General features: G+C 47.5%; 1 protein-coding gene across 1 annotated transcript in view; it reads right to left on the reverse strand.

The window, feature by feature from the left end:
• Pde6b (phosphodiesterase 6B) overlaps positions 1-25,418 on the reverse strand; it is a 36,602-nt gene extending 11,184 nt beyond the window's left edge. Inside the window, exons 1-3 of the mRNA XM_004624641.2 lie at positions 24,951-25,418; positions 12,728-12,880; positions 12,334-12,423 (exon numbers count right to left, since the gene is read on the reverse strand). Coding sequence (XP_004624698.1) covers positions 12,334-12,423; positions 12,728-12,880; positions 24,951-25,418 — 711 coding nt within the window. The remainder of the gene's footprint in view (positions 1-12,333; positions 12,424-12,727; positions 12,881-24,950) is intronic.
• Between the last annotated feature and the right edge of the window lie 307 nt (positions 25,419-25,725).

Below are 25,725 nucleotides of genomic sequence, written 5' to 3' on the forward strand. Positions count from 1 at the left end.
CGCCATGCTGCATGTGAGCACCTTTCACCTCTCCTGCCACCCTCTGCCACAGGTGGCTCAGGGAGGAAAGGAGCATGATTTCCTGCTTAATTGAGGGACAGCTGCCCAATAAGACCAAAAGCACCCACCATCAATTTTATGGTGGACCTACCATGTCTAGTGGGGACAGACACAGACCATGTCCACTGAAGATAGAAACACACCACATCCATGGGGGACAGACACAAAGCCTCTACTGAGGACAAACACACACTGTGCCCACTGGGGACAGACATACATACCATGTCCACTGTGCAGATTGGAGGATGCTCTGGGACCCATTCTGCCCATGAACCCCTGGCCCATCCCTTTTTCTCTCCCCATGGAGGTCACCCCGTCCTTATCTCAGGCTCAGTCCTACCTCAAGCTGATCCCAACTCAGACTAAGGGCAGTCTGCAAGCCAAGACTTTGGTTCCCTGCAGAAAAGGGCATCCAGAACAGGACAGAGCTTGTCCTCAACGGATAAGGTGTGCAGCTTAGCTGCTCAAGTCCCCTACCCTTTCAAGGACACTAGAAACTCACATTCTTGTGAGAAATTGCTTGACTTTGAAATGTTGGAAACTTACCTCATGGTTTCTTCTATAGTTTTGTAGTTTCAAGTTTAAGTCTGTAATGTATAATCTGTTTTGAGTCCATACTTAAGAGTTGATTTAGGACTCTATAGTGCATACCAGAGTCCAGGGTTCATTTTCATTCTTTATGTGGGTATCTATTTTCCTAGCACCACTTATTAAAGAGACTGAGTGTCTTTGTAAAAAATCAATCAAGTTGGGTTTATTTCTAGGTTCCTACTGGGTTGGCTACTGTCAGTTTTTATGCTAGTACTATGTTGTTTTAATTTCCATAACTTTGTGCTGTATTTTGAAATCCAGCAGTGTGATGCCTGCAGCTTTGTTCTTTTTGGTCAAGAATGATGTGGTTATTTGTGGAATTTTAGGGTTCCATGTGAGTCTTGGGATAGTTTTTTAAATTTCTGTAGAGAATTACATTGGAATTTGATAAAGATAGCACTGAATCTATAGTGCGTTTTCAATAATTTGGACATTTTAATAGTTTTAATTATTCCAGTCCATGAATATGGGATGCCTTTCCATTATTTGTGTCATCTTCAATTTCTTCATTAATGCTTTGTAGTTTTCAGTATATAGTGCTTTCATTTTCTTGGTTAGCTTTATTCCTAACTGTTTTTATTTCTTTTTTTTTTAAATTTATTTATTTATTTACTTGTGTGTGTGTATGTGTGTGTGGCCAGCTCAGCCCACCAGGGGGCGGGGCTGGCTGGCATGTGGTGCTGGGGGATTGAACCGCGGTCCCTCTGCTTTGTTAAGCTTGTTCTAAGTAGGTGCTTTAGACCGCTGAGCCATCTCACCAGCCCTGTTTTTATTTCTTGAGCTATTATAATGAAATTGTCTTTTTTATTATAGAAACATTGTTTTTATGAGTTTTATAATTTTTTTTTTTTTTTTTTTTTTTTTTTGTGGAACCGGGGATTGAACTCAGGCCCTTGTGCTTGCCTGGTAAGCACTTATTCCACTGAGCCATCTCCCTGGCCCCAAGTTTTATACTTTTTATCCTGTAATTTTACTGAATTTGTTTATCAGTATTTATTTATTTATTTTGGTTTATCAGTTCTAATAGCTTCTGTGACACTGGTCTGAGAAGTGATTTTTTTTTTTTTTGCATATAATTGCAAAAGCACAGGGTATGAAAACAAAACTAGAAAAATGGGATTAAACCAAACTAAAAATGTTTTGTCCTCAGAGAAGACATACAGTTGGCTAGCAGACATACAGTATGGAAGAACACTTAGCATCTTCACCACTAGCAGAAAGCAAGAGAAACCCATGAGGCAATATAATCTCACACATGCTAGATTGGCCGCTTTGGAAACATGAAAGGTGAATGTTGGCCAGAGCATGAGCAGGGACCTGTGTAGCCTGTGGGTAGGGATAGAAATCACACTTCTGTTTTGGAAATTGGTATCAGGGCTCCTCACAAAACTGAAATGGACCTGTTGTGTGATCCAGAACTACTACTACTGCGTGATTCCCAGTGTAGCCAAAGCATGTCAAGGGGAACTATGCACCTATGTTCACTATGGTACTGTTCACTGAAGTGGAGACATGGTGTCCTTGAATGAAATCTGCCAGGGACAAGAGTCAGATTCCACATGACGTCACTTATGTGTAGAATCTTTAAGAGTATAACTCACTGAAGCAGAGAACTATGGTTGCTAGGGTGGTGGTGGGGACTTGCATACATCTCAGCTAGGCTTGGGCAGAATTCTGGTGGTCTAAGCACAACAGGTGGTGATTACTAACAGTCTACATAGCGGAAGGAAAAGAAGGAATGATAAATACTTGAGGTATTGGATATACTAGTTTGATCTAATTATTTGACAAGCATACATGTATTGAAACACTACATTGTACCCAAAGATATGTCCAATTTCTTTTGTGTGTAAATTATACTGAAGAGTGAACCCAAGACCTTCACACTGAGCTCCATCACCAGCCTTTAAAATTTTTTTTGAGTTATGATCTCCTTGAGCCACTAAGTTGTGTAGGCTGGGTTCACAATTGAAATCTTCCCTCTTTGGTCTCTTGGAGTATGGGATTACTGGTGTGCACCAAGGTATGTGAAATTATTATTTGTCAATTAATAGTAGAATAAATCTGGAAAAATGTTGGAAACATTAAGTTGTATGCCAGGATGTGTAGGGCCAAGGGGTAAGTGCCCTTTTCCAGGTGTGGATCATACTCTCCATGTCTTCAGACATCCAAAGCATCAATGACCCTACAGTCCCTACATATCCACCCTGTATCAGCCAAATTTGGGCAGTGGGGAGAGTGACTGGGCTTAGCTGGTTCTGGGGATGGATGACAGAGATGTACAGACCCTGAAAGAGTAACTGACTTACTAGAAAAAGACATCATTTATGGAGGAAGGGGCCAAGGAGATGGCTCAGTGGAATAAGCACTTCCCTGGCAAGCGCAAGGGACTGAGTTCAATCCCCGGTTCCGAAAAAAAAAAAATTATGGAGGAAGGCTTCAGGATGTCTTGAGGGGCAGTGAGGCACAGGTCAAAGAGGCTGAGACCTGCCCAGAGGGAAGAACCTGGACTTTCTGCCCCTGCTCCAGTGACCTCTGGACTTGTGGCAGGTGCTCAGACTTCCAAAGTCCATACCTGGGCTCTGGTGTCCATCATAGCATTGTCAAGTATGGTTGGTGTGAATCCCAAGGGGTTGACCCTATGGTACAGGGCAGTGGTGGTGTTAGGCCTTAGGAACAGCATGAGGACAATATCCAATGGCCAAAAGAAAGCAGCCTGAGAAATCTAACTATAATGACAGGCTGTTTGTGAGGAGGCCAGTCACAAGAGAACTGTTTTGAAGAGGGTTCTTCACAGACCTGGATCCCAATGTCTCTTAATGCTGACTGTGTCCACACGCCCATACCCTGAAGTCTTTTAAGGCTGGGGATGTGTCCATTGCTATTGCCAATACTCTTACTTTATGGTGAACTGCTGACTATGGACTATTCAATCATCATGAATTAAATTTTCAAAAACGAATTTAAGGCATTATGTATACAGGAAAGGTGACCAAAATCTCAGCTCATGTGCTCTCATTCCTTCCTTCAAACTGACCCTTGCATCTGGTCTTAAGATATTTACCAGGGAAGGACAGTGGACACCAGGACCACCCATACTGAGGGCATCACGTGGTGGGGCTCTTTCAGTGCACCCCTTAGTACCTTAGTCATGTATGCCGCCCTGACCTCTAAGCTTCCACTTCCTACCAAGCAGAAGTGAGCTCTTCAGCGAAGGCTGCAGTTTCTTCCCACCTCTGTCCTCAGGAGCTTTAGGATGAGTTGTCCTTTGTCCTGGACTCATGGGCAGGACAGTGAGAGGTCACAGACCTGCCCCAGGCTACTCTCAAGTACTGCACTGGAGTGGACTAGGCAGCTCCCAGAGAGATCAGAGAGAAATTCCAGCAGCTGAGGTTCATTCAGAGGACCCAGCTGGGCAGGGCAGGTGAAGAGGACATGGCAGTACGACTCTGCATCACCCCATTTGGGGATGGGGTTTGGGGAGTGTCTGGAGAACAGCTTTAACTCTTTTTTTATTTTTAGGTTTTAGTCCTGGGAATCAAACTCAGGACCTCACACTTGCCAGGCAGGTGCTATGCTACTGAGCGACATCCCAGCCCAAATCGCTTTACCTCTTGCTAACTGCCTGTCCTGCAGCTCAGGGGGAGGAAGGCAAAGCTTAAGCTCAGCTGTGCTCTAGCCCCAGGCTGGCCTGGCCTTCCCATTACTCAAGCTGCTTCACAGGAGGAGCTGCAAGGCTAGACTGTGCTTCCTTTGAGCCAGGTTTCCGGGAAGGCTGCCCAAGATGAAACCTCAGAAGCAGCTTCCCAGGACCTGGCACATGCTGAATCAGATGTGGCTGTGGAACTCCCACAGAGTGAGTGTACTGCCCGGCTGCAGTCTGTGGTGGGTCCAGCCTTCAGCCTTTGTTTCTGAAGTGCTGTTTTTTTCACTGCTGAGGTAGAGCCAGAAGAACCACACACAGGCCACATACAGGTCTCTGACTACTGAGGGGGAGACTGAGGGGAGGTGTGAGGTGTGTGAGGGGAGGGACACTGAGGTGCTGGGCCCAGAGGGGAGGAGGTAGGTGTAGACCTCCCGGGTAGACAGCAAACCCAACCCTCCTGCCATGTGGCTGCTGGAGGGGTTGGAGCCTGGTGACAGCCATGGCAGGGGGCAGATATGAGCCTGCCCCACAGTGGTGTCTAAGGTGTGAGGGTGGCCTCGACCTTGAGTAGTGGAGGCTGGGCCTGGCTGCTGTCTCCTCCTCAAAAAGGTAATGTCAGAGTTACTGGACTTGAGGCTACCTGGGCTTCAGCTGGGCCTCCTTCCTGGACTTGACTATGTGGCCACTTTCTCATTCTGGTGTTTGTGGGCACAGCTCTTACTGGGTTGCAAAGTTATTCTATGAGAAGCAACACAGTGCGTCTGAAGATGTCTGGAGCCTTGAGGAGCAAGGCTAGAATGTCTGCTGGTACAAGGACCTGGGACTGGTAAGCTCTCCAAGACATCTTACAGGGAGATAAAACCTCAGGGTAGGCTTAGCAACAGCTGCCAACACATCGCAGTCCACCAAGATGTAGATTAAGAATCATTACCTTAGACCCATTGAGAACTGAGGTCCCAGGAGGCCCCCAACTGAGAGGCAGGTGACAGTCACAGTGAGGCCAGCTCTCCCAGCGCTATCCTCAGGCACTAATGGTGGTGACAAGGGGCCATGTGGATGGGTGCCAGAGGCTGAGAGCACAAGGAGAGGTCCTGGCCCAATGTGGGGGCCTCACTTTTGAGAATTTTCTTTGCAGGGACCCCCAAATTTTAAGCTAAACGTCTGAAAAAAAAATCCCTCCTGATTCTAGTAGGTAGAGAGAAAAACAAGCCTTTTAAAATACACCCAAAGTGCTTTTCCTATTGCTGCCACATCTACCTGAGGAGTTGGGGGCCTTGTGGTAGCTCAGTTGTTTAAAGCGCCTGATTGGGCAAACTCGGGCAGGCACAGGGGACTGCACTTCTCAGAGCCACAAACCGCACAGACCCACCCTTAAGGCAGCCTGAGCTAGCCAAAAAAGCCCTTCCACATCTTCCTGAGGAAAGGCAGCCAGCCAGCCCCAGCTTCTCACCTCACCCAGAAGAAGGAAAAAAAGGCCAAGGAACACCATGAAGTTCAAAGGCCAGCAACACACACTGACAGACAACTTCAAGACAGCTACATACTAGCGTCCCCATCTCCAGACTCCAGAGAAAGGGTGGCAAGCCTCAATTATTCAAGAAAAAGCTGATAGGGAGCCTGATGACAGCAAGATGCAGAGCACCTGCCTGTATGCACGTGGTCCTGGTTCTGTCCCCAGTGCTGCCACTTCACCCCAACCTGCAAAAGCCATGAATCAGAACCAAAAACAAAGTCAACAAGAGAAATGCTATGAGTAAGCAGTATACTCAAGCTCCCTACACTGGACCCTGACCCCAGTGTGATGTTTGTGGGGTGCAGACTGCAGGAAGCATTAGGGCCACATCAGGCCTTGGGGCCCTTCCATGGGGTTTGTGTGTTAATAGAGCAGAAGACAGGACTTGCTGCTCTGTACCACATAAGGAAGTGACAGTGTCTTCCCCAGACCCTGGCAGCACCACCTTGACCTTGGACTTCCAGCCTCCAGATGGTGAATGATGTAGGTCTTTTGCTAAGGCCATGTCCTCGGACAGCCCCAGCAGAGCAAGATGGAGGAGGCAGGAATAACTGAGAACTGGGGCCATGGAGGGTACTGAGGCTGCAGCAAGAATTAAATACAGTCCAGCAGGGAAGTCCCATGGCCAGGGATGCAAGGGTTCATGGCCACACAGCGAAGTGCCCATAAAAGTCACAGCTCTGTGCTTCTACAGGAAGAAGGGAGGTTCTTAGGCCCATTGAGAAGGGGGGTTCTCAGTGCATGACTTGCCAATGCACATCTGTAGCCAGGTCTTTTGTGGTGTTCTACACAGGTGTTCTGAGTTCTGTGAGTCACTGTAGCAAATTAACTAGACACAGAAAAGGATGCTGGGAACCCAGTTCTGCATCCAGGTTGGCTTGAGTGTGTCCCCCAAAGCTTTGTGTGCCGGAAGCTGGTCCCCATCAGGTGGTAGTAAGAGGTGATACAAGGTAATTAGGCTGTCAGGATGCTGTCCTGGGAGGGATTAATGCTGTTCTGCAGAGGTAGTGAGTTCTCTAGTGCCTCCCTGCCTCATCCTGTGACCACTCCTGTGTGCACTGCCACCACTGTGATGTCATCTGGTACAGGCCCTCACCATGCTGAGCAGAGGCCCACATCATACGCGTGAGCCTCTACAGCTGTGAGCTGCCAACCTCTTTTCTGGGTAAAGAATTCCCAATCATTTCTGGTGGCAGGAGGCCTGTGTAGTCCCCTTGCCAGGGCGTAAGTAAGTTCAGGAGCCTCAGGCATTTTGTTATAGCAATAGGAAATGAACGAATATGTCTGCTTTGTACCTGCCCAGTCAGAAGCTCAATAAAACAACTTAGTGTTTGCAAGTGGCAGCAGTGATGGGGGATCTGTGGGGCTGGATTTCCAGGGAGGTGGCACCAGAGCTGAAAGGGTCAGAGGACATCCGCTGGTGTCTGCTGCTACTGCTGCCTGGTATGTGCGGACAAACCTCCACACAACTGGGATCCCAATATTCTTTGTCGTGACAGCACTGAGGATGTCCAGCTGCCTTTGGTCTCTATCCCAGAGTGAGGCCCACTCCCTCATCATTCTGTGAGGCTGCCATTGCCCAATAGCAAAACCAGATAAAGGCATTAGAGGAAGAGCAACTGCAGAGAAACGCGACTCATGAATGTAGAAACGAATCCTTCACGAATGCTGGCAAAGCTGTCAAACAGCAGATAAAAACAATTATACCACATGAAGAAGTGGTATTTATTACAGGTATACAAGCCTGAGTTGACATTTTAAAAGCAATTGATATAATCTACCATGTCAATAGGCTAAAAAATCACATGGTCTTATCAGATGATGCAGAAAAATTGTTTGATAAAATACAGCATTCATTCAGTATAAAAACTCTCAGCACCTAGAAATAGAGGGGACTTCCTTAACTAGACAAAATAAAAGCTCTACAAACCCTATTCTGGCATCATGATTAATAATGAGCTGAGCATGTGACCTATGCCTATTATCCCAGCACCTGAGAGACTGAGGGAAGAGGATTACAGATCTGAGCCCAGTCTGGGTAATTTAGCGACAAAAGAAGACCCTGTCTCTAAATTTAAAAATTTAAAAAGTGTTGGCAGTGTAACTTAATGAGAAGGCAGTGGGTTTAATCTCCAGTACTAAAAAGAAAAATGGAACAGGGTGGGAGATGTCTTCTCTCACTATGTTGTTCAGACTCATAGTGATCCTCCTGTTCCCAGCCTCCTCAACACTGGGATTACAAGTGTGCACCGCCATGGCCAGTCTCGGTGGCCAGCTCAGCGGGCCCCGGGGTGGGGCCGGTGCAGCATGTGGTGCTGGGGGATCCAACCCTGGTCCCTGCACCGCTGAGCTACCCCACGGGCCCTTCTCTCATTACTTCTATTAAACATTATACATGAAATCCTAGCTGGTGTAACAAGACAAGAAAAGGAAATATAATGCATAAAAACTGGGAAGGAATAAATGAGTTGTTTTTGCAGATGACATGATTGTTTATGACATGAAAATGCTAAGAACTCACTAAGAAAACCTGAAACCAGTAAGAGATCGTAACAAGGCCGCAAGAAACAAGGTTAACGTATTATAGTCGGTCATTTTCTTCATAACAACGATGAACACCTGGAACGTGAAAGCAAGAAGACCACATCACTTACATTACCACCCCAACATGAAAGACGCATAGGTGTAAATCTGATGACACACATGTAGGATCACACATAGAAATCTCAAAACTCTGATGAAAGAAATAAAAGGTCTAAATTAATAGGTATTCTGTGTTTGTAGATTGGAAGACTCATCATAATTGTTCCCAATGTGGTCTTAGATTTAATACAATCCAAATTATACCAGCAAGCTATTTTATGGATGTTGACCAACTATTTTTTTAATGTATTTGGTACAGTATCTACAGTGTCTACAGGGTCTCACTACACAGACGGGACTTGTAGTGATCTTCCTGTTTTCAGTCTCCTAAATGCTGGGATTACAGGAGCGCACTACCACGCCCAGTCTCAAATTGTTTTTTAAAATTATTTTATTTTATTTATGACACAGGGTTTTGCTACACAGTTTGGACTTGTAGTAATCCTTTTGTCTTAGCCTCCCTACTGCTGGGATTACAGGTGTGTGCCACCACACCCGGTTCCAGCACATGGGGTGACACACTGTTTTTAAATCTATATGGAGAGGAAAAGGAAGCACGATACTGAAGAAAAAGAACAAAGTCAGCACCAGGCATGGTGGAACACATCAGAAGGCTCAGGCAGGAGGATCCCCCTAAGTTAGAGGCCAGCCTGGGCTGCATCAAGGCCATCCTGCACTACATAGCGAGACTCCATCTCAAAAAAACACCCACCAACCAACCAACCAACCAACCAAATAAACAAACAAACAAAAAAAAAAAAAGAAAGAAAAGTTAAAAAAAACCATCCACAAGCTGAAAAACAAAAATGTTAGAGAGCTGACACTACCCCACTTCACGACTTACTCTAAAGCTCCAGTGACCCAGAGAATATAGTGCTCCTGGTGACAGAGCAAGTCGACCTGCGGGGCAGAAGAGAGGCCCAGAAATAGGCCAGGCAGAGTCTATTGACCTCCGAGGAAGAGCAAAGCCACACAACTTTCACAGAATGAATCACAGACCCATATGTAGAATACAAAACTAAAAAAGTTTGAGAAGATGATATTGGAGAAGATCTAGGGTTTTATAATGAATTTCTAGATAAAATGAGAAATACAATCCATGAAGAAAAATTATGATGAATTGGATTTTGTTAAAATTCAAAATCTCTCTTTTGACAAGTAAACTAACAGAAAAGGCATGCCTCAGGGAAAAACATTTTTAGAACATATCTCATAAAGGGCTTGTATTGACAGTATTTTTATAAACATTAAAAATAAACAATAAGTACACAATGCAATTTAAGGATAGGCAAAGGGTCTGAACACTTACAGGAAGAATAAGATGTGTAAAGAGTGAACAGGCATATGAGGAGGGCTGAACAACACCTACCACTGAAGAACTGTGACAGACGCCAGCGTACACGTGCTGGAACGTGCACGTTCTCACATGGAACATGAAATTCCACACGCTTCCCAGGTTGGTCAGCCCTAAGTGACTGAGCTGGTGGGTGTGTGGGCCACCAGGAACTCCCAGGCATTTCTGGGGCAGGAGGACTGTGTAGTCCTCGTGCCAGGGCCTCGGGAAGTTCAGGAGCAGACAGGGCTTGACGCACCCGGGTAGTGCCTCACTGAGCTGAGGAGGGGACAGGCAGCCGCACACCTTGGCTGAACACTCCTACAGTGGTGCTCACAGCAGCTTCACTCATTGCTACCCCATGCCAGAAGCAAGCACCTGACACTCAGCAAGTGAAGACATAGACGGAGCATGGAACATGCAGACAAAGCAGTAACAAGCCACAAGTAGCCGAAACACAGAAACACATAGAGGGACCCTAAGAGCATATCCGTAGGTGAAAGGAGCCGATGCAGAAGGGCTGTGCGCTCTGGTTCTAACTACCCAATGCCCTGGAGAGGACACTATGAAGACAGCAGCAGTTGCTCAGGGTTCAGTGAGGGTGGAAGGAGGGACAAGTATGGGGCACAAGGAACTTTTGCACAGACAAAAGTTATTCTTTACGATACTGTAATGGTGGGTATGTTATTCTGCACTTATCAAGACCTATAGAACCTTACTACAAAAAGTGAATCTTAATATGTACAAAAAATTATTTGCCAGTTCAGGGGATCCAAGAAAGACTGCAGATCACATGAATGCTGCTCTCTTCAGAGGTAGGGGAAGGCTCTGGTTTATTTAAGGTTGGATTGGAGACTGAAGACAAAAGATATTTGGCTCCACAGAGATGTTTTCCATGGGAGCACTGGCTGGCAATCCCAATGTCCATCCTAAACCACATAGGGAACTTGTGGTGGAGGAGGACACTGCTGAGGTGGCGTGAGGGCAGAGCTTTGTGAGGCGTGCAAGTGTTCATGGTGTGGGGTCTGCACTGATGTGCGCATATGGGGTGTGACCTTTGCGGTAGACAGACGTGGGGTAGAGTGTGCCCTGCAGTGCAGATCTGTGCACTGTGTCTGAGTGTACATGTGGTGAGAGACCAAGCTTTCCTATGAACTGGTTTTAGATGGTGGGTGGCAAAATACGTAGTGTGTGGTGGGCGTGAGTGTACAGTTTACAGACATGTGTGACTGTGCTATGGTGTGTGAGTTGCATAATGTCTTTCAGTAGAGTGGAGATAAGTTACGTTGTGTATACAGTAGGTGTGTATCTGTGCTGTGGTGTGTGCAGTATGTGGTGTTGTTGTCTGTGTGGTGCGTGGTGTGTGTCTGTGCTGTCCGTGTGGGGTGGCGTGCGGTGTGTGACTGTGGAGGACTCTAGGACAAGCAGCGCTCGGGGCCTCCTGACACCCCAGTTAGGGTTCACCCCAATGGAGGAGACTTGCCATGGCAGGCTATTGTCTATTCCCACCACTCCCCAACCCCGCTCCTGGCCCCCCTCTCCATATCTCTGTCCACCCCCCCCATGTGCCCCTAGGCTCCTTTCTCCATTCCCTGTCCCTTGGCCACCTCCTCTCAAGTGCCCCCAGGCCATCCCAAAGGCACATCTGGACACCCTCGCCCCTCAGGCCCTCTCTGTGATTGGGTGAATCCCTCCCACCCACAGCCTGCTTTTCTCTCTTGCTCCTCAGTGTCACAGCCTCTGCCCTTTTCCTCACCGCCACAGTGAGACAGATGATACTAGACATTGTCTCTCCCTGAGCCTTACCCGTGCCCCTCATGGCCATAGCATCTGTTGAGGTAGTTGGGGGTAAGGGCTGAGGTGCCTCTCCGGAAGGCTCCATTTCAGGTGCCCTTGTGTCCACTGCAGGCCTCAGAGAGGCCAAAGTGGCCCCCAACAGTAAGCCTGGTGTGCTAAGGAGGCTGGTGTCCTGGCTCAGGACAGTGGATCTCTTGTCATTCCTAATAGGTCTGCAGCAAGTGGCCAGGGGCTGGACCTGTTCATAGGCATAATGAAAAGTAGAGAAGATCTAAAAGTAGCCTTGTCACCCTTTCTGTCCCAAAGCCACTTTTTTTTTTTTTTTTTTTTTGGTGGAACCGGGGATTGAACTCAGGCCCTTGTGCTTGCCAGGCAAGCACTTATTCTACTGGGCCATCTCCCTGGCCCTCTCAAAGCCACTTTGGGTATGGCATTTATGTAGGTGCCTCACGCACTGTGCCAAGGTAACAGGAATGTCAGGTCCTATTGGAGAAGGCCTCTTCCCATTGCCCTTGCTAAGAGCTCAGCACCATCGCAGGGGATGCCCCTTCTCTCTCCAGAACCCGTCTGTCTGCCAGGTTACTGCAGCACCTTCCGGTCAGTCCTTGCCTGGTAGACACAGAGGGGGGATCTGGCACTGCCTGGCAGTTATGCCAGCTCAGGTAGAGTTCGAGTCTCAGCTGTTCCCCAGGACAGGCCAGCTGGGGAGGCTGGGAGACTGAGGCAAGGGGACAAGTGGCTGCGAGGTACCTGGCCTCGGCGTGTCTCACAGTTGTGCAGGTAGCTCAGGTGATGGATCTTCAGGTTTAACGTGGCAAAATTCAGGTACTTTGTGAAGACCTGAAACAGCAGGAAACAAGAGTTAGAAACTCCAGATTTCATGTGCCAGGTATGTGTTTGGGAAGGCCACTAGCTACACATGACACAGGCACAGACACACTGGGAGCTATGCTCAGCATCCGTAGCTGTGGCTTGCACATACAAGCTCAGGTGTGTGGCACTGGCATGTGGCTCACACACATGATGCAAGAGGGATGTGGAAGCAGTGCATATAGGTGAGCTCAGAAGTGTGGCAAGATGGGCACACAAGCACCCAGGGCCAGTGTGTGTGCACATGGGCAGTAGCATGTCTCTGGACACTCACATCTTCATCCTCACTTGTGAAACAGGGACCATCGAGTTTGTTCATCACCATGATCACAGCCATGACATCTTTGCCATTCATGATGGGCGTGGCCAGGATGTTCCTTGTCACGTAGCCAGTGAGCTCATCCGCAAATGAGCTGAAGTGGGGACACTGTAGCAAGAAGAGAGAGGCTGTTGCTGGGGCCAGGCTGGCCTGGAGGTGCAGGGCTGAGATCCCGGAGGTTGCTGCCTGGATCAGTGCCATGAGGCCACCGGGGCCTGCTGTGCATAGTGAGAGCTTCACCACCCCTAGCTCCGCCTGCCTACTCCACCTCTGAACCGTGAGCCCTGACTTCCAACCCTGGAGCAGTCTCTAGCTCCTTGCAGTGCACCACCTGGGCCTTCCCACTTTGTCAGATCCTGTTTCCTGAGTTGGTCTGCTTGCCCCAAGCAGGGTCTTATGGTCCAGGGACTGCCACCTGCCTTCAGCCCCACCATGCCAGGCCCCTCCATCCTCTTCCCCGAAAGACAATTGTTGATCAGTGAGCAACAAGCCCCACCCTCATTGGTGGTTTGTGTCCATGGGGTGCTTGCCAGGACAATTGCAGCTGTGAATTGGGGTAGAGATGCCCATTCAGAGTTTATCAGCCCCTCTGTCACCAGCAGAGGCCCTGCATGCCAGCAGCTTTGCCCATGGGGAGAGCTTTGTTTACTTTTGGTCCCACAGAGGCATCTCTGCTCTTACCCTCGTGATGTGAGGTGCCTCCTGTCCTGCTCTGAACTTTGCCTCCACAGGAGCAGGTGGTAGGCTCCACCTCAGACTGCATACCCTGGGTGAGGGCCTGACAGTGTTCGAAGTGTGGGACATGGCAGAAGTGTCCCGGAACACGCACTGAGGTAGATAGGTCTGGCATCGGCCTTGCTGGGGTCAGAAGCACCCAGCAAGCCAGGGACAGCACCGTGCAACTCCAGGCCCACTGGCATTGTCTGCCACACTGTTGACTAGTGAAGGGACACTTTCAGCTTGCTCAGCATCATGGCTCCAGCCCCCCCTCATGACTTCCCTCAGTCTGTGGGAAGGGCCTCAGGGGAAGCTACTGGAGCCAAGAGGGCTTCCAACATTCTCCAGAGGGATACTTGTGATTGCTGCCATCCTTTCTTTCCTGGTCCTTCCTCATTCTCAAAGATGTAGTTGCTACCTGTAGCTAAAAGTGCCAGAGGTGAAGAGGCATTGGCATGTGAAGGGGCAGAGTGGGAAGATGGTCAACAATTGCTGACAGAGGGCCATCATTGGGGTCGGCATCAATACTTTGTTGTAGGGGAACGTGAGAGGCTGCTGGCTATGCTGATGCCCAGAGGCTGCAGGAGGTGGAGCTGAGACAGTGGATGCTGAAGTAGACAGATTCATGTCAGCACAAATCCAGGTTGCGTGTTAGATTTCCTACTACATGTCATGCTGCCATTCTACATGTGCCAGATGGGACACCTTTATCTCTAGAACTGGCACGAGAACCTGAGGCCAGAACCAGTACGTGTGGTTCTTCTCACTTTCATTTCCCTCCTAGCACTCCTTCCTTCCAGCTGGAGCCAGTTCTCACCAGTCCCTCACGCCCATCAGCTCCTGGAGACCACACAGGGTAGTGGCCTTCAAAGGGAACATCCAAATGTAACAGTGTTTCTGAGAGTAGAATGAGATCTTCAGATGATATGCCCATGTCTTTACAGTCTAAACCTGAGAAGACACTCACAAGGCCTCACAGTCTGATCTTCAAAGGAGGAACAAGGGTTCTTACAGCCTGACCCTCAGAGGAAGGACAAAGACCCTGCCAGCCTCACCCTCAAAGGAGGGACACGGATCCTTACAACTTCACCTTCCAGAGAACCTACACTAGTCAGGGATCATATTCTATGAAGTTTTAGCTTTCTTTCTCTCACTAGTTTTGTTCTGCTAGTTTTTCCAGGTCTCAGGCATCACCCTGTTACCTCTTCCACCCTATACTATTAAGTTTGCTTTGCTAAGAAATCATAGAATAGCTCTGTGACTTTTCTCTTTGTGACCCAGCCCCTGGGAACCTCGCTGTGTTGATTGCTTCTTATGCACTGCTGCTCCCTTCTGTACCTGAATATACCTGGACACTACTTTTAAAATTTCCTCCCAGCCCCTCGTCTGCCATGTCTCCTTTCCAGTGCACCTGGGGGCCTGGACTTCCTTTTCTGGGCATGACACAGGTCTCCTTGGCAGGCTCTGGTCCCCACTCTCCCAATGTGGTCAGCTCAGGACTGACCTTTTGCTGATGGGCCCTAGGTTGCCTGAGTGGCCACTCTTGCTGCAGCAGCTGCATACCTGTGCCAGGCTCACCTCTGTGCTGTGGGATCTTCACCCTGTGCATGTGACCCAGGTCCTGGAGCCCCTATGGGTATGTCTCACGAGCTCCATCTCACCCCAGGCTCAGGGTCCTGCAGCTCAGGGCTACTAGCCAGAACCTGGCTTGGCCACTTTAGCAGGTTGGGCCGAGAACTGTGCCCCTCTGAGCACCTAGTTTAGTTTTTTTTTTCCCCATAATTTTATTGAGAAACAAATAGCACTGAGATAGTTTCAAACCAAATTGGTAGGACAGTTTCAATAATTAACACATTGCATACATTCTTCCTAGTGGTTATATGCTGTACAAGGTGCAGACATGATATCATATTTACAAACACCATTAGAACAAATCCCTCTATTCATTAAGAGAATGTAACTATATATCTATCCTAACCACTTTAAATACACAGATACAAAATGGACATTCATTTGTAACCTCTTTTTTTTTTAAGTTCCATTATTTAAATATTATAGGTGTGTAAACTCAGCAAAACATTCTAAAAGAGTCCAGTAGCCCATAATAGTATTGGGTCTTCCGCTTCACTGGCAATGTCAGAAATTGTTGACCTGAGTCCCCTACGGCTCAACATAACAGCATGGCTTTACATCTTATATTTCGTTTTTATACTTTTGTGCTGGATGGTTAAGACCAAGGTAAAGCAGGACCTATGCAACAAGAGTTGTGGCTTTTGGGTCTGATAAGGTCAGTGAAATCCCCTCAGGATTTATCCTGAGATCCTGTACCTCAGATTGTAGAACCTTTGTCAGTGTCAGCCATGTGGATGAGTCACGGCCATTGCTTGGCCAATGTGCTCTCTGTGAAAGCCTGAGAGAATGTTTTCTCTCCATGTGAGCACCTAGTTTTGAATGGGAATACTCTTCACTCCCTGGGAATACCCTTCACTGCCTGCATTGACCGACCACATGGCAGCTGCCTTCTTGGGCCTCTCTGAAGCCCCTAGGGGACATTATATCGACCATGAAGCACCTAGCAGTGGTGGAAACCTATGGCTTGTGTGCCACTGCAGGCTGTTTGTGTCACTGAGAGCTCTAAACAGTTTAGGGGATTGATGTGAGACCCAGGAAGGCTAACACTTGCTATTTGGGCATGTTTACTGTTAGGAAAAGACATGAATCAGTGAGAGTTTTTCCTTAAAGTAGAGATCCATGTGCTGCCCCTGCTCCCGGGGTGCTCTGAGACACAATTGAGACTGGGTGTGGTGATGCATGCCTGTAATCCCAGCTCTTGGGAGGCTGCAAACAGGAGAATCACTATGAGTCTGATCTATGTAGTGAGACCCTGTAGACTCTGTACCAAAACAATATTAAAAAAAAAAAAAAAAGCAGAGGTCCAATCCCTACACAGTCCTCACCTGAGGAGAGGCAGTACCTGACCTCCGGGAGAAGGGGCCAGGCCAGGAGTGTAGGCTCAATTAGTCACCCAGCTCTTAGGTCTGCACCTGGCCCCTGCATCAGTCACCTGTGCAGTGCTATGACCGACTACTTCCTTCTGTGGCAGCTTTATCCTGTGCTGACTCCAGGCCGTGTGACCCTGGGGCTTCCCTTCCCTCTTGGCTTTGTTAAGTTTCACTCTTGGCTCAGCTAAAACCTAAAAGGCAGACAGGCCACTGCCTCTGAGATTTATAGGTAAGACCCTAACAAACGGGGAAAACAGCAGAAAATAAAATTTATCAGTCTCTGTGATGCCAAAATAAAAGACAGGGGCTTTTTATTTCAAAAGGAAAACCTATGCACTCTGCTGCGCTTGCATGCTTGTTTCATGTCTATGTTCATATGTGGTGTAAACCCATGAGGTTTTTCTAACAGATTTACAAGAGCTTGATTTTTAATTGGCTTATGGGTGCTCATAAAGAAAACACACCTAAGCTTGCTAAAAATACATTGTAATTAATCCGAATACTTTTTCATTCATATAGCCTAAATAAATCTTTGTAAATAAGCTGATTGAAGTTTGTTGGTAAAATGTAAATGAAGATGCCTTTGGCATTGTCAGTGCATGTTTTGCTGTCAAACGTCATTTTTAACATGAGGTCATGGAACTATGTGGAACTATGAATCTGGCCTAAGAACAAAGTGCTCTTTGGAGGAACTGACCCAAAAGGCTAACGGAGCATCACTGTGCAAGCTAACTGTTCATCAAAGGGGGGATGAGTCTAACACAGCCTGTCTCTACTGGGCATCTAAGCCCGCAAAAGTTAGTTACGACCTGAGAGGCTGGGAGCAGAGGGAGATTGTACCCTGGGTGTCACTGCAGCGGTGGCTCTCTGAGCAAAGGGGCCTGCATGACTCTCATGCCAGCTGGCAGCCTCAGTTTCACCAGCTGTCTATATGGGAACCGAGTGACAGTTCAAAATAAGCAAATTAGGTAAATGTAAATGGGAAAATGTTTATAAGTGAACTTCTCATGTAGTGAAGATTTTGAAATTATGTTACATAAATAATAGATACCAGTAAGGGTTAATTCTGAGTGACTTAAAATACTGAGGTGTTAATTGCTTCACAAGGAAACAGATGTTTCTAGACATTATAAGTCACATAGACTGTTGGCACATGGCAGACAGTCACAATGGTTCATGCCCTAGGGTTTTGTTTCTCAGATTAAAGTACTAAGAGTTAAAAATTCTGGTTGATAGATACATAATTGTACCAGGGTTTGAGCCCTGGTCCCACATGCTGTGCAGGCCCTGACCCCAGCCCCTGAGTCTGGGATGGTGGTCCATGCCTATAATCCCAGCGCTGGGGAGGCTGAAAACAGGAGGATCACTCTCAGTCTGAGTTGTGTAGTGAGACCCTGACCAAATACACACACACTCACATATAATATATATATAAATAAAATTGTATGTGCAAAGGGTATCAGTGGAAATACTTTTTGAGTGAGAATTTTGTGGCAAACTAAAGGTTAAAGCCAATCCCAAGTGGTCTGAGCAGATCTCAGGTTTGTGAAGGACAAAACTTGTGAAAGAAATTTGTAGTGAGCAAGCTGGTTACAATCAGATTTGTGGTTGCGCTCTCTCTCTCTCTCTCTCTCTCTCTCTCTCTCTCTCTCTCTCAACTGGGGATTGAACTCAGGCCTTTGTGCTTGCCTGGGAAGCGCTTATTCTACTGAGCTATCTCCCTGGTTCACTCTTTCTTTCTTTTCTCGGTGATTGCTTTTTCTCAACACTGAGCATTGGAACACTGGCACAAAACCAGAGCTGATCCCATTGTGCTGAAACAACAAGGACAACACCGAGGCTTTCCTGGAGTATTGATCTCATTAATACAAACTGGAACAGGTTCTGCTTTTAATTTTAAAAACTGTAGTTTTAAAGTCTCAGCCATCCTCTGATGTGAGTTTTTTCTGCCTCGGTTTCCATTCTACTTCTTAACTAATGTGGCGGCCTCGCTCATGTTCTCAGCCAGTGCCTGCGGGTTTTTTGTTTTTCTCCCTGGCTCTGCCTGGCTATTGCGGGGTAAGGCTAGAATTGTCTACCTTAAAGGCCTAGGGTTATGTGACTCTTCACTTTTGGCTTTTCCTGACGTATCTGAATTGTTCATGCAACCAGACAATTTCATACACATTTATTTCTGAGGTCACACACAAGATCCTGGATTTCTTTCTTCAACCTTTCTCTTTGGTACTGGGATTGAACTCAGCCTGCACAGCTAGCCAAGCTCTCCACCGCTGAGCTACCTGCCACAGCACCTCCGCTTACGTCCTCTGTCACACGGTGTGCAGCCCAGCCTGTGCTCACTCCAGTACTAATCCAGTCGCAGGGCTGCTCCCTCAGGTGGCTCCAGGCTGGCCACACATCTTCCTCTGGGGGCAACTGCACTCAGGAGCTTGCTTTACCTTTTAATAACTGGCTTAGGAAGCAAAAATCTTGTATTTTTTCAAGATACTTGTTTTGTTTGTATCTTTTTTATGTGTCTTATTTTAATTAGTTTTTTTCATTGCTTAGGAAAACTGAGCCTTAAAAAAGTTGTAAGGTTGTGTTTTTTTTTTTGCTTTTTATATCTATTTGCTTTTAAGCCTTTTTTTCTCATCGCTGGCCCTATTTATTTATTTATTTATTTATGACTTTTTAAAAAATGTATTTAGTATAGGGTCTACAGGGTCTCACTATGTAGATCAGACTCAGCATTTCTCCTGTTTTCAGCCTCTCAAGTGCTGGGATTACAGGCATATGCCACCATGCCCAGTCTCATTTGCCATCTCATTGTGCCCTGGGGGTGGAGCCAGCAGCTTTTAAGCCTTCTGTCTTTGGTTAATTGCATGATTTATTCATCACAGTGTAATACCATATTTCAACAAATGTTTCAAAACTTTTGACATTTTGGCACCCTTTCTCAGGACCAAAGTTCTACAGCAAGTCTATCTGACTTAAAACTGATCTTGAGACTTTATAGTTGGCCCCTGGAGAACCTCGGGGCTGCCTCTTTCATCTTTCTGAGATGCAGCGCTAACCAGGCTTAGCTGGTACGTCGGGCTCTGCGGCAGACATTCGGATGATGGGTGTGTTATGACGTAAGTGTCCTAGAGCCTGGGAAACGTGACACAGTCTGTTCTAAAGTGCCACGTACAGTGACGATGGTGGAATTTCCTTGCTGGTTGCTGCGCTCTTGTCACAGTTCTGGCCATGATTACTCATCTTTTCTTGTCTCCAGTTTTGATTCTTCTCTAAATGCACTTACAGTCAGATTTATGGCAAATACTCTGACAGATATTCTTGGACACAGGCTTCTGCTAACTAAATATGAATAGGAATTCCCAGAACTCTAGTGAACAATTGATACAAGTCCCTGAACTTGTGGATGAAAAGGGGTAGAACAGCATCTAATCTTGCAAGGTTGGCAGTACTGGTATAATCTATGAGATTTTATGTCTTTATTTGAAACATTGTTGGTTCTTAATTATTTTTGTTTGCTAGATTTAAGAAATTTATTTTGTAAGTTATCTATAGCTTACAGCAATTTGATAAAATGTAAAAATTTTGTGAACAATGCTGGAAACATTGGCTTTTTTCTCCCTACTTTAGTCTTTCAAAATTCAGAAGCTGTATTTCTGCAGCATTGCACTGTGTGCACAGATTCAACAAGATTCTGTTCAAATAATGAATGTATAACGACGTATAACTGGAAAAATTGCCTTCTATGTGAAGCCTCATGTTGACATGTACACCAGAGATCTAGCTTTGAGGATTCCTAGCCTTTGGTAAGTAAAAAGAGCCCTGGAGATTAAGCCCTGCTGTCCAAATTGTTTTGGCCTCAGTTTGGCTTTCTCTTGTTTTTTTTTTTTTTTTTTGGACACCAGCGATTGAACTCAGGACCCTGCGCTTGCCAGGCAAGCACTTATTCTACTGAGCTATCTCCCCAGCTTCTCAGTTTGACTTTCTGGTCCCAGGGGTTTTTATGTCTGTGATTTCTGTATGGCAAATAAGATTTCTTGGTGAATTTTTGTAAATAAGTCAAATTTGATAAAACTAAACTTGGTTGGGCCGGGGAGATGGCTCAGTGGGATAAGCGCTTCCCTGGCAAACGCAAGGGCCTGAGTTCAATCCCTGTTTCCACCAAAAAACAAACAAGCAAACAAAATCCCAAAAAAAACCCCACGAAACTTGGTTTACAAATTTAAAAGGTAGGAGTCAGTGTGATTACAGACAATTTATCTATGTTTCTAAAGAAAAAATGAAATACACTTGTTGTTAGACTGTAATTGTTCATTGTTTTCTAGTTTTTATTACTAGATTAGTAGGCAGATCACATTGGATTCTAAATTCTAGTTTTCTGTATATTTGGTGACAGCTATCCAACTAAGATCAGGAGCTGTTCTTTCCTAAAACCCTCCAAGCTAGAACTGGACATCCTGAGGTAACTTGCATAGGGGACAGCAAACCTGTTCTGATACGGGCTTGATATCAGAACAAGATTCCATATCATAAAAAGACTCTGGCGCCTCTTACCTTTCCCTTGCTTATGCCTTTCTAGGTAAGCGCTTATTCTACTGAGCCATCTCCCTGGCCCCAAAATTGTTTTTTGGAGACAGAGTCTTTTTTTTTTCCCTGGTGGAACCGGGGATTGAACTCAGACCCTTGCGCTTGCCAGGGAAGCGCTTATCCACTAAGCCATCTCCCCTGCGCTTATGCCTTTCTTCCTTACCAGGATGATGATAGAAAGTTTCACGATCAATAGCTACTTTGGCTACTTGACAGAACCTGGCCTAAGAAATCTCTGTCCAGACAGTGGATAATTTGTCCGCAATTATACTAATGGTTCCTTTTAATAATACTTCCCTAATTTCTTCTTTCTTTCTTTCTTTCTTTCTTTCTTTCTTTCTTTCTTTCTTTCTTTCTTTCTTTCTTTCTTTCTTTCTTTCTTTTTTTTGTTGGAACCAGGGATTGAACTCAGGCCCTTGCACTTGCCAGGGAAGTGCTTGTTCCACTGAGCCATCTCCCCTGGCCCCTACTTCCCTAATTTCAATGCCCACTATGGGTTAATAATTTGTAAACATGCTCTGGATTGTCTACTGGTTAAATGGGAAAAAGTCTGTGCTGTCTCTAATACTATATGCTGTGCCTGGGTAAATCTCTCTGGGGAAACTGAGGTTGGGAGATGAAACAGTTCCAGATGGTCTTACCAGCTCCCCATGGTTGTCTGATTTATTCCGCTGGTTACCTTCAAGCCTAGGTTGGTGGCCCATATATCCCCACATTTGTGAGACTAAGGCAGGAGAATTGCCAGTGAGTTCTAGGCCAGCGTGGCTTCATAGGGAATTTAAGGCTACACTGAACTGTACAGTGAGAGCCTATCTTAAGCAAACAGAACAAAACAAAACAATCAAACCACTTGAAGCTCTCCAATGACTGATCACATCACTTCATATTATTTCCTTTCAGAGATGTACTTGCTGTTTGCCATATCTCTGCAGAAGTACAATTCTTAACAAAATAATGTTGGCCCAGTACTTTGACATGACAGCCAGTGCCTGACAACGAGCTTTGTGGTAACACGAAGGCCTTCTAGGCTCGAGAACTTCCCTTTCTGCCTTCTTTCTTGCCCAGATATGATTAAGAGTCTTGGCACTGACCCCCAGTCATCCCCCTTCTCCCATGGGACCTGACCAACCAGGGCAGGTATATTCCAGCCTCTGGAGCACTCGGAAGCTGAATGCAAGCTCGAGTAGGCTGTGAGAGGAGAAGGCTCATGCTTGCCTCTCAGAGGTATTTTCAGAAGCACTTTCCAAAGGTGTTCATGAGAGCTTCCTGCCCTTTCCACCAGCACCCCATGCTTTGCAACCTCCGTTGCATTCCCAGATGTCTGTACCAGTGCTTGTCTTTAACATTCCTGAAGACTGCACCAAGGCAAACAAGATGCCCTGGACAGAACACCTGTCCAGCAAGGGTACCTCCAGCAAAGATTAGAGACCACTCCTATCCCAGAACCCCGAGACCAAGGGGACTTTGCATCTGAGCAGCTTATGTGAATTTCTCTCATTTATCTTTTAAGTCTTTTCCTGTTTCCACACCCTTGAATATGCCCCAGTTTACTAACAGGTGCATTCCCACTGCAATACTCTGATCTTCCCAAATAAATGTCATTGTTCTTCAAAGGTTCTTGTTTAAGCTGACTTCATGATACATTCCAGATCTCCCTCTAAAGCTGTGCAGGGCACGACTGGACAGGGCCACCAGTCATGCTGCCTGTTTGGATTTGGACAAGTCCAGGAGACAGAGAGCCCTTCACCCACATTGTGGGGTCTCAGACATAGGGTCCTGTCCTATTCTGAGCTGGGGTCCAGGAAGATCATGCTTGGCCTGCATCTTGTTGGGGACATGTCCTGCAAGTCTCAGATTCTGTCTCCCAAGGTGATGTTGATGAACTCATAATTCAGCTGTAGGGTCTGGGGACAGATGGGTTATCAGGACATGGGCTTGGGCCCTACATCTTTGAGGTCAGTCTCACATCCTGGAATGACCCTAGGTTCATGACAGACAGGACAGTCTTTACTTTCCTCCACACAACCACAGCTTGGATAGGCTTTGGGGCAGAAAGGGACCTGTAGGCCAGGACACCCCATTCCAATCCCAGCCTGAGCCTCAGGGATTGGGTGCTCTCACTTCTAAAAAGATGAATATTCATGGTTTAGGGAATAGCTGGTTCCCCACAGCCTGATAGTTCTTGCCTATGAAATTATACTGGAGTCCACCCGTGCTCAGCTCCACCTGTGCTCAGGGTCCACCTGTGCTCAGCTCTATCTATGCTGAGGTCTGTTCACCTGTGCTTAGGAACAGTCCTGCTTAACTGCTGCAGCAGTGTTTCTGGTACCGTAGGCATCTCCCTCTTGTGAGGGGCCATTAGTCTTCAATGTGGAGGCCCCTGTACCATGTGCTCACACAGCCATCGCTATAAAAGCCCAGACTGCTTGCACTGTATGTGGAAGATGCCAGCTAGATGAGGAACCCAGAAAGCCAACCCTTGCAAGGCTCTTCTGTGGTGAGGCTCTGTGCAAACCTGGTGCTTGCTGGTTTCGACTCTGGTCTCAGTTCCTCCAGCGTGAGGTTAATGAGCCCAGCACAACTGGGGTTCTTACAGATGTCAAGGGAGAAGACACTGCACCACTGGTCACTGACGAGGTCCCTTAGAGGCTGGTCCTAAGCAGGCATCAACATGGGGCTGGGAGAGATGGGAGGGACTGCAGGGCACAGACAGCCTCAAGGGGCAGGATCGAGGATGGTGTGGGAGCCTGAGTGACCTGCAGCACAGGTTGGAGGGGGCAGAAGGAGGATGTCTAGGCTCAGGACAGCCTGGACAGAGTGCTGCCCTTAGGGAGTATGTGCAGAAGAGGAAAAGAGGGAGAAAGGAAAGAAGGGAGAAAAGAAGGAAGGAGAACCCACCCTGAATTTCTTGCTTTCCTGGTAATTCATGCTTCTGATATTTCATGTGACTCAGGGTGACCCATTTCTTAAAAGGCAATGAAGACCAAGCTAATCCTGGAGATTACTATATTGAGGTCGCTGGGTGGCATCCTGTTTATAGCAGATAAGTGTAAGAGGATTGCCACTACTGCTTTCTTTCCAGCCTTCCAGCCTGGGCCAGGAATGAGGGCAATGGGAAGCGTTTTGGGTGTGGAAGGGGAGACCTACGTAGCAGAAGCTGAGGTGGCCTGGGTCCCTCGGGGAGGAGAGTGAGAGGGAACAAAAGAGGGCTGGGAGGAGCTCCCCCAAGTTCTGCGCACCTTGCACCCACAATGCCTGGCCTATCACGTCTGGCAGCTTGGTCCTGCTAAGCCAGCCTCCAGCCAGAAGTTCCCACCAGTAAGGAGAGCTCTTTACCTCCATGGCCCCTGAACCTCTGGTCACTCACTTCCTACAGTGCCACACCTAATTCCAGTCCTGCACCAGCATGGTTTCCTTTGGGGCAAAGCTGCTTGTGCATGTTGCTGGGGCTCCCCTTCCTGTGGCCATGGCACCAGCCCAGCTCTAACCCCTTCAGGGCCCACCCCAGGCCACACTGCTTCCTCTTGAAGCCTCAGTTCCTGAGGTCCACGACAGAGGCCCCACTGCCTCCTGAGGTTGAGCCTGAGTGTACCCAGCCTGAGGCCTGATCGATAGCCTCTGGGGATCATTGCTGAGATGGGGCTGATGCAGGGTTACTCTTCCTGGAGCCTGTGGCAGGCCCCCTGCAGAGCTTCCTGGGGTTCCTTCTGCCAGAAGTTCAAGCAGCCAGCTCTGCACTGGGATTGGCAGCAGTTAGGCACATGTGACCTGAACTGGCAGGGAGGGGGCACTCTCATAACTACATGGAGTGGTCTCCTAGCCCTAGGCCAAAGGCTCAGCGTTGGCCCTGAGGCCCCCGTTGGCTAGTGCACACCCACCTCTGTCACGTCTTGTATGTTCACCATCTTCTTGGTCTGGGCCACGTGGCCGACCACTCCGATGTCCAGGGGGAAAACAATCTCAGAGTCGGGTGGCACCAGGCAGTCTTCCAGAACACTGTCTGGCTGCACACTGAAGAGCCGTGTGGCAAGCTCAGCCACACCATTGCGCTGGCGATACATAAAAAGGCTGCAGCAGTCGGCATGCAGGAGTGTGCAGAGACGCCGCAGGATCTTGAAGACCACACGCTCCATGTTGACGCTTTCCTGCATGTCCTGCACCAGCTCAAACAGCACTGTGCTTTCCTCCACCTGACACAGCTCCCGCAGGCTGCTGCAGTCCACTGGGTGCCCATCCCCACAGGCCACAGACACATTCTCAGGGCTCAGCTTCTTCTCAAAGTACTGGTGGGCAAAGTCAGGGTTCCCATCTAGGAAGCCACGCGCCTGCTCCTCGCTGAGGCTCATTGTGTCCCTGAGCCGTTCTCCAGCCACTGCAATGGGTGTGCACGGACTACAAAGTCCACCGTCAGCAAAGTCTTTCTTAGTGCCGATTAGGAAGTGTGGGAGGCAGCTGACTCACACTGGAGATGGGGCCTGTCCCTCCCATCCTCAGACCACAGGCATCACCTCCCTTGGGAAAGCTGGGCCCTGAATGGCACTGGGGGTGGTGGTGACCTGACTTCTGGGGCCTCAGGGGGCTGAGGGCAGTATGTGGTCTCTAGGGAGCAGGCTGAGACCAATCCCCCAGAGAAATGACCCCAGGACTAGATTT

Source organism: Octodon degus, unplaced genomic scaffold (genome assembly GCF_000260255.1).
Source record: "Octodon degus isolate 3935 unplaced genomic scaffold, OctDeg1.0 scaffold00006, whole genome shotgun sequence".
Taxonomy (NCBI): domain Eukaryota; kingdom Metazoa; phylum Chordata; class Mammalia; order Rodentia; family Octodontidae; genus Octodon; species Octodon degus.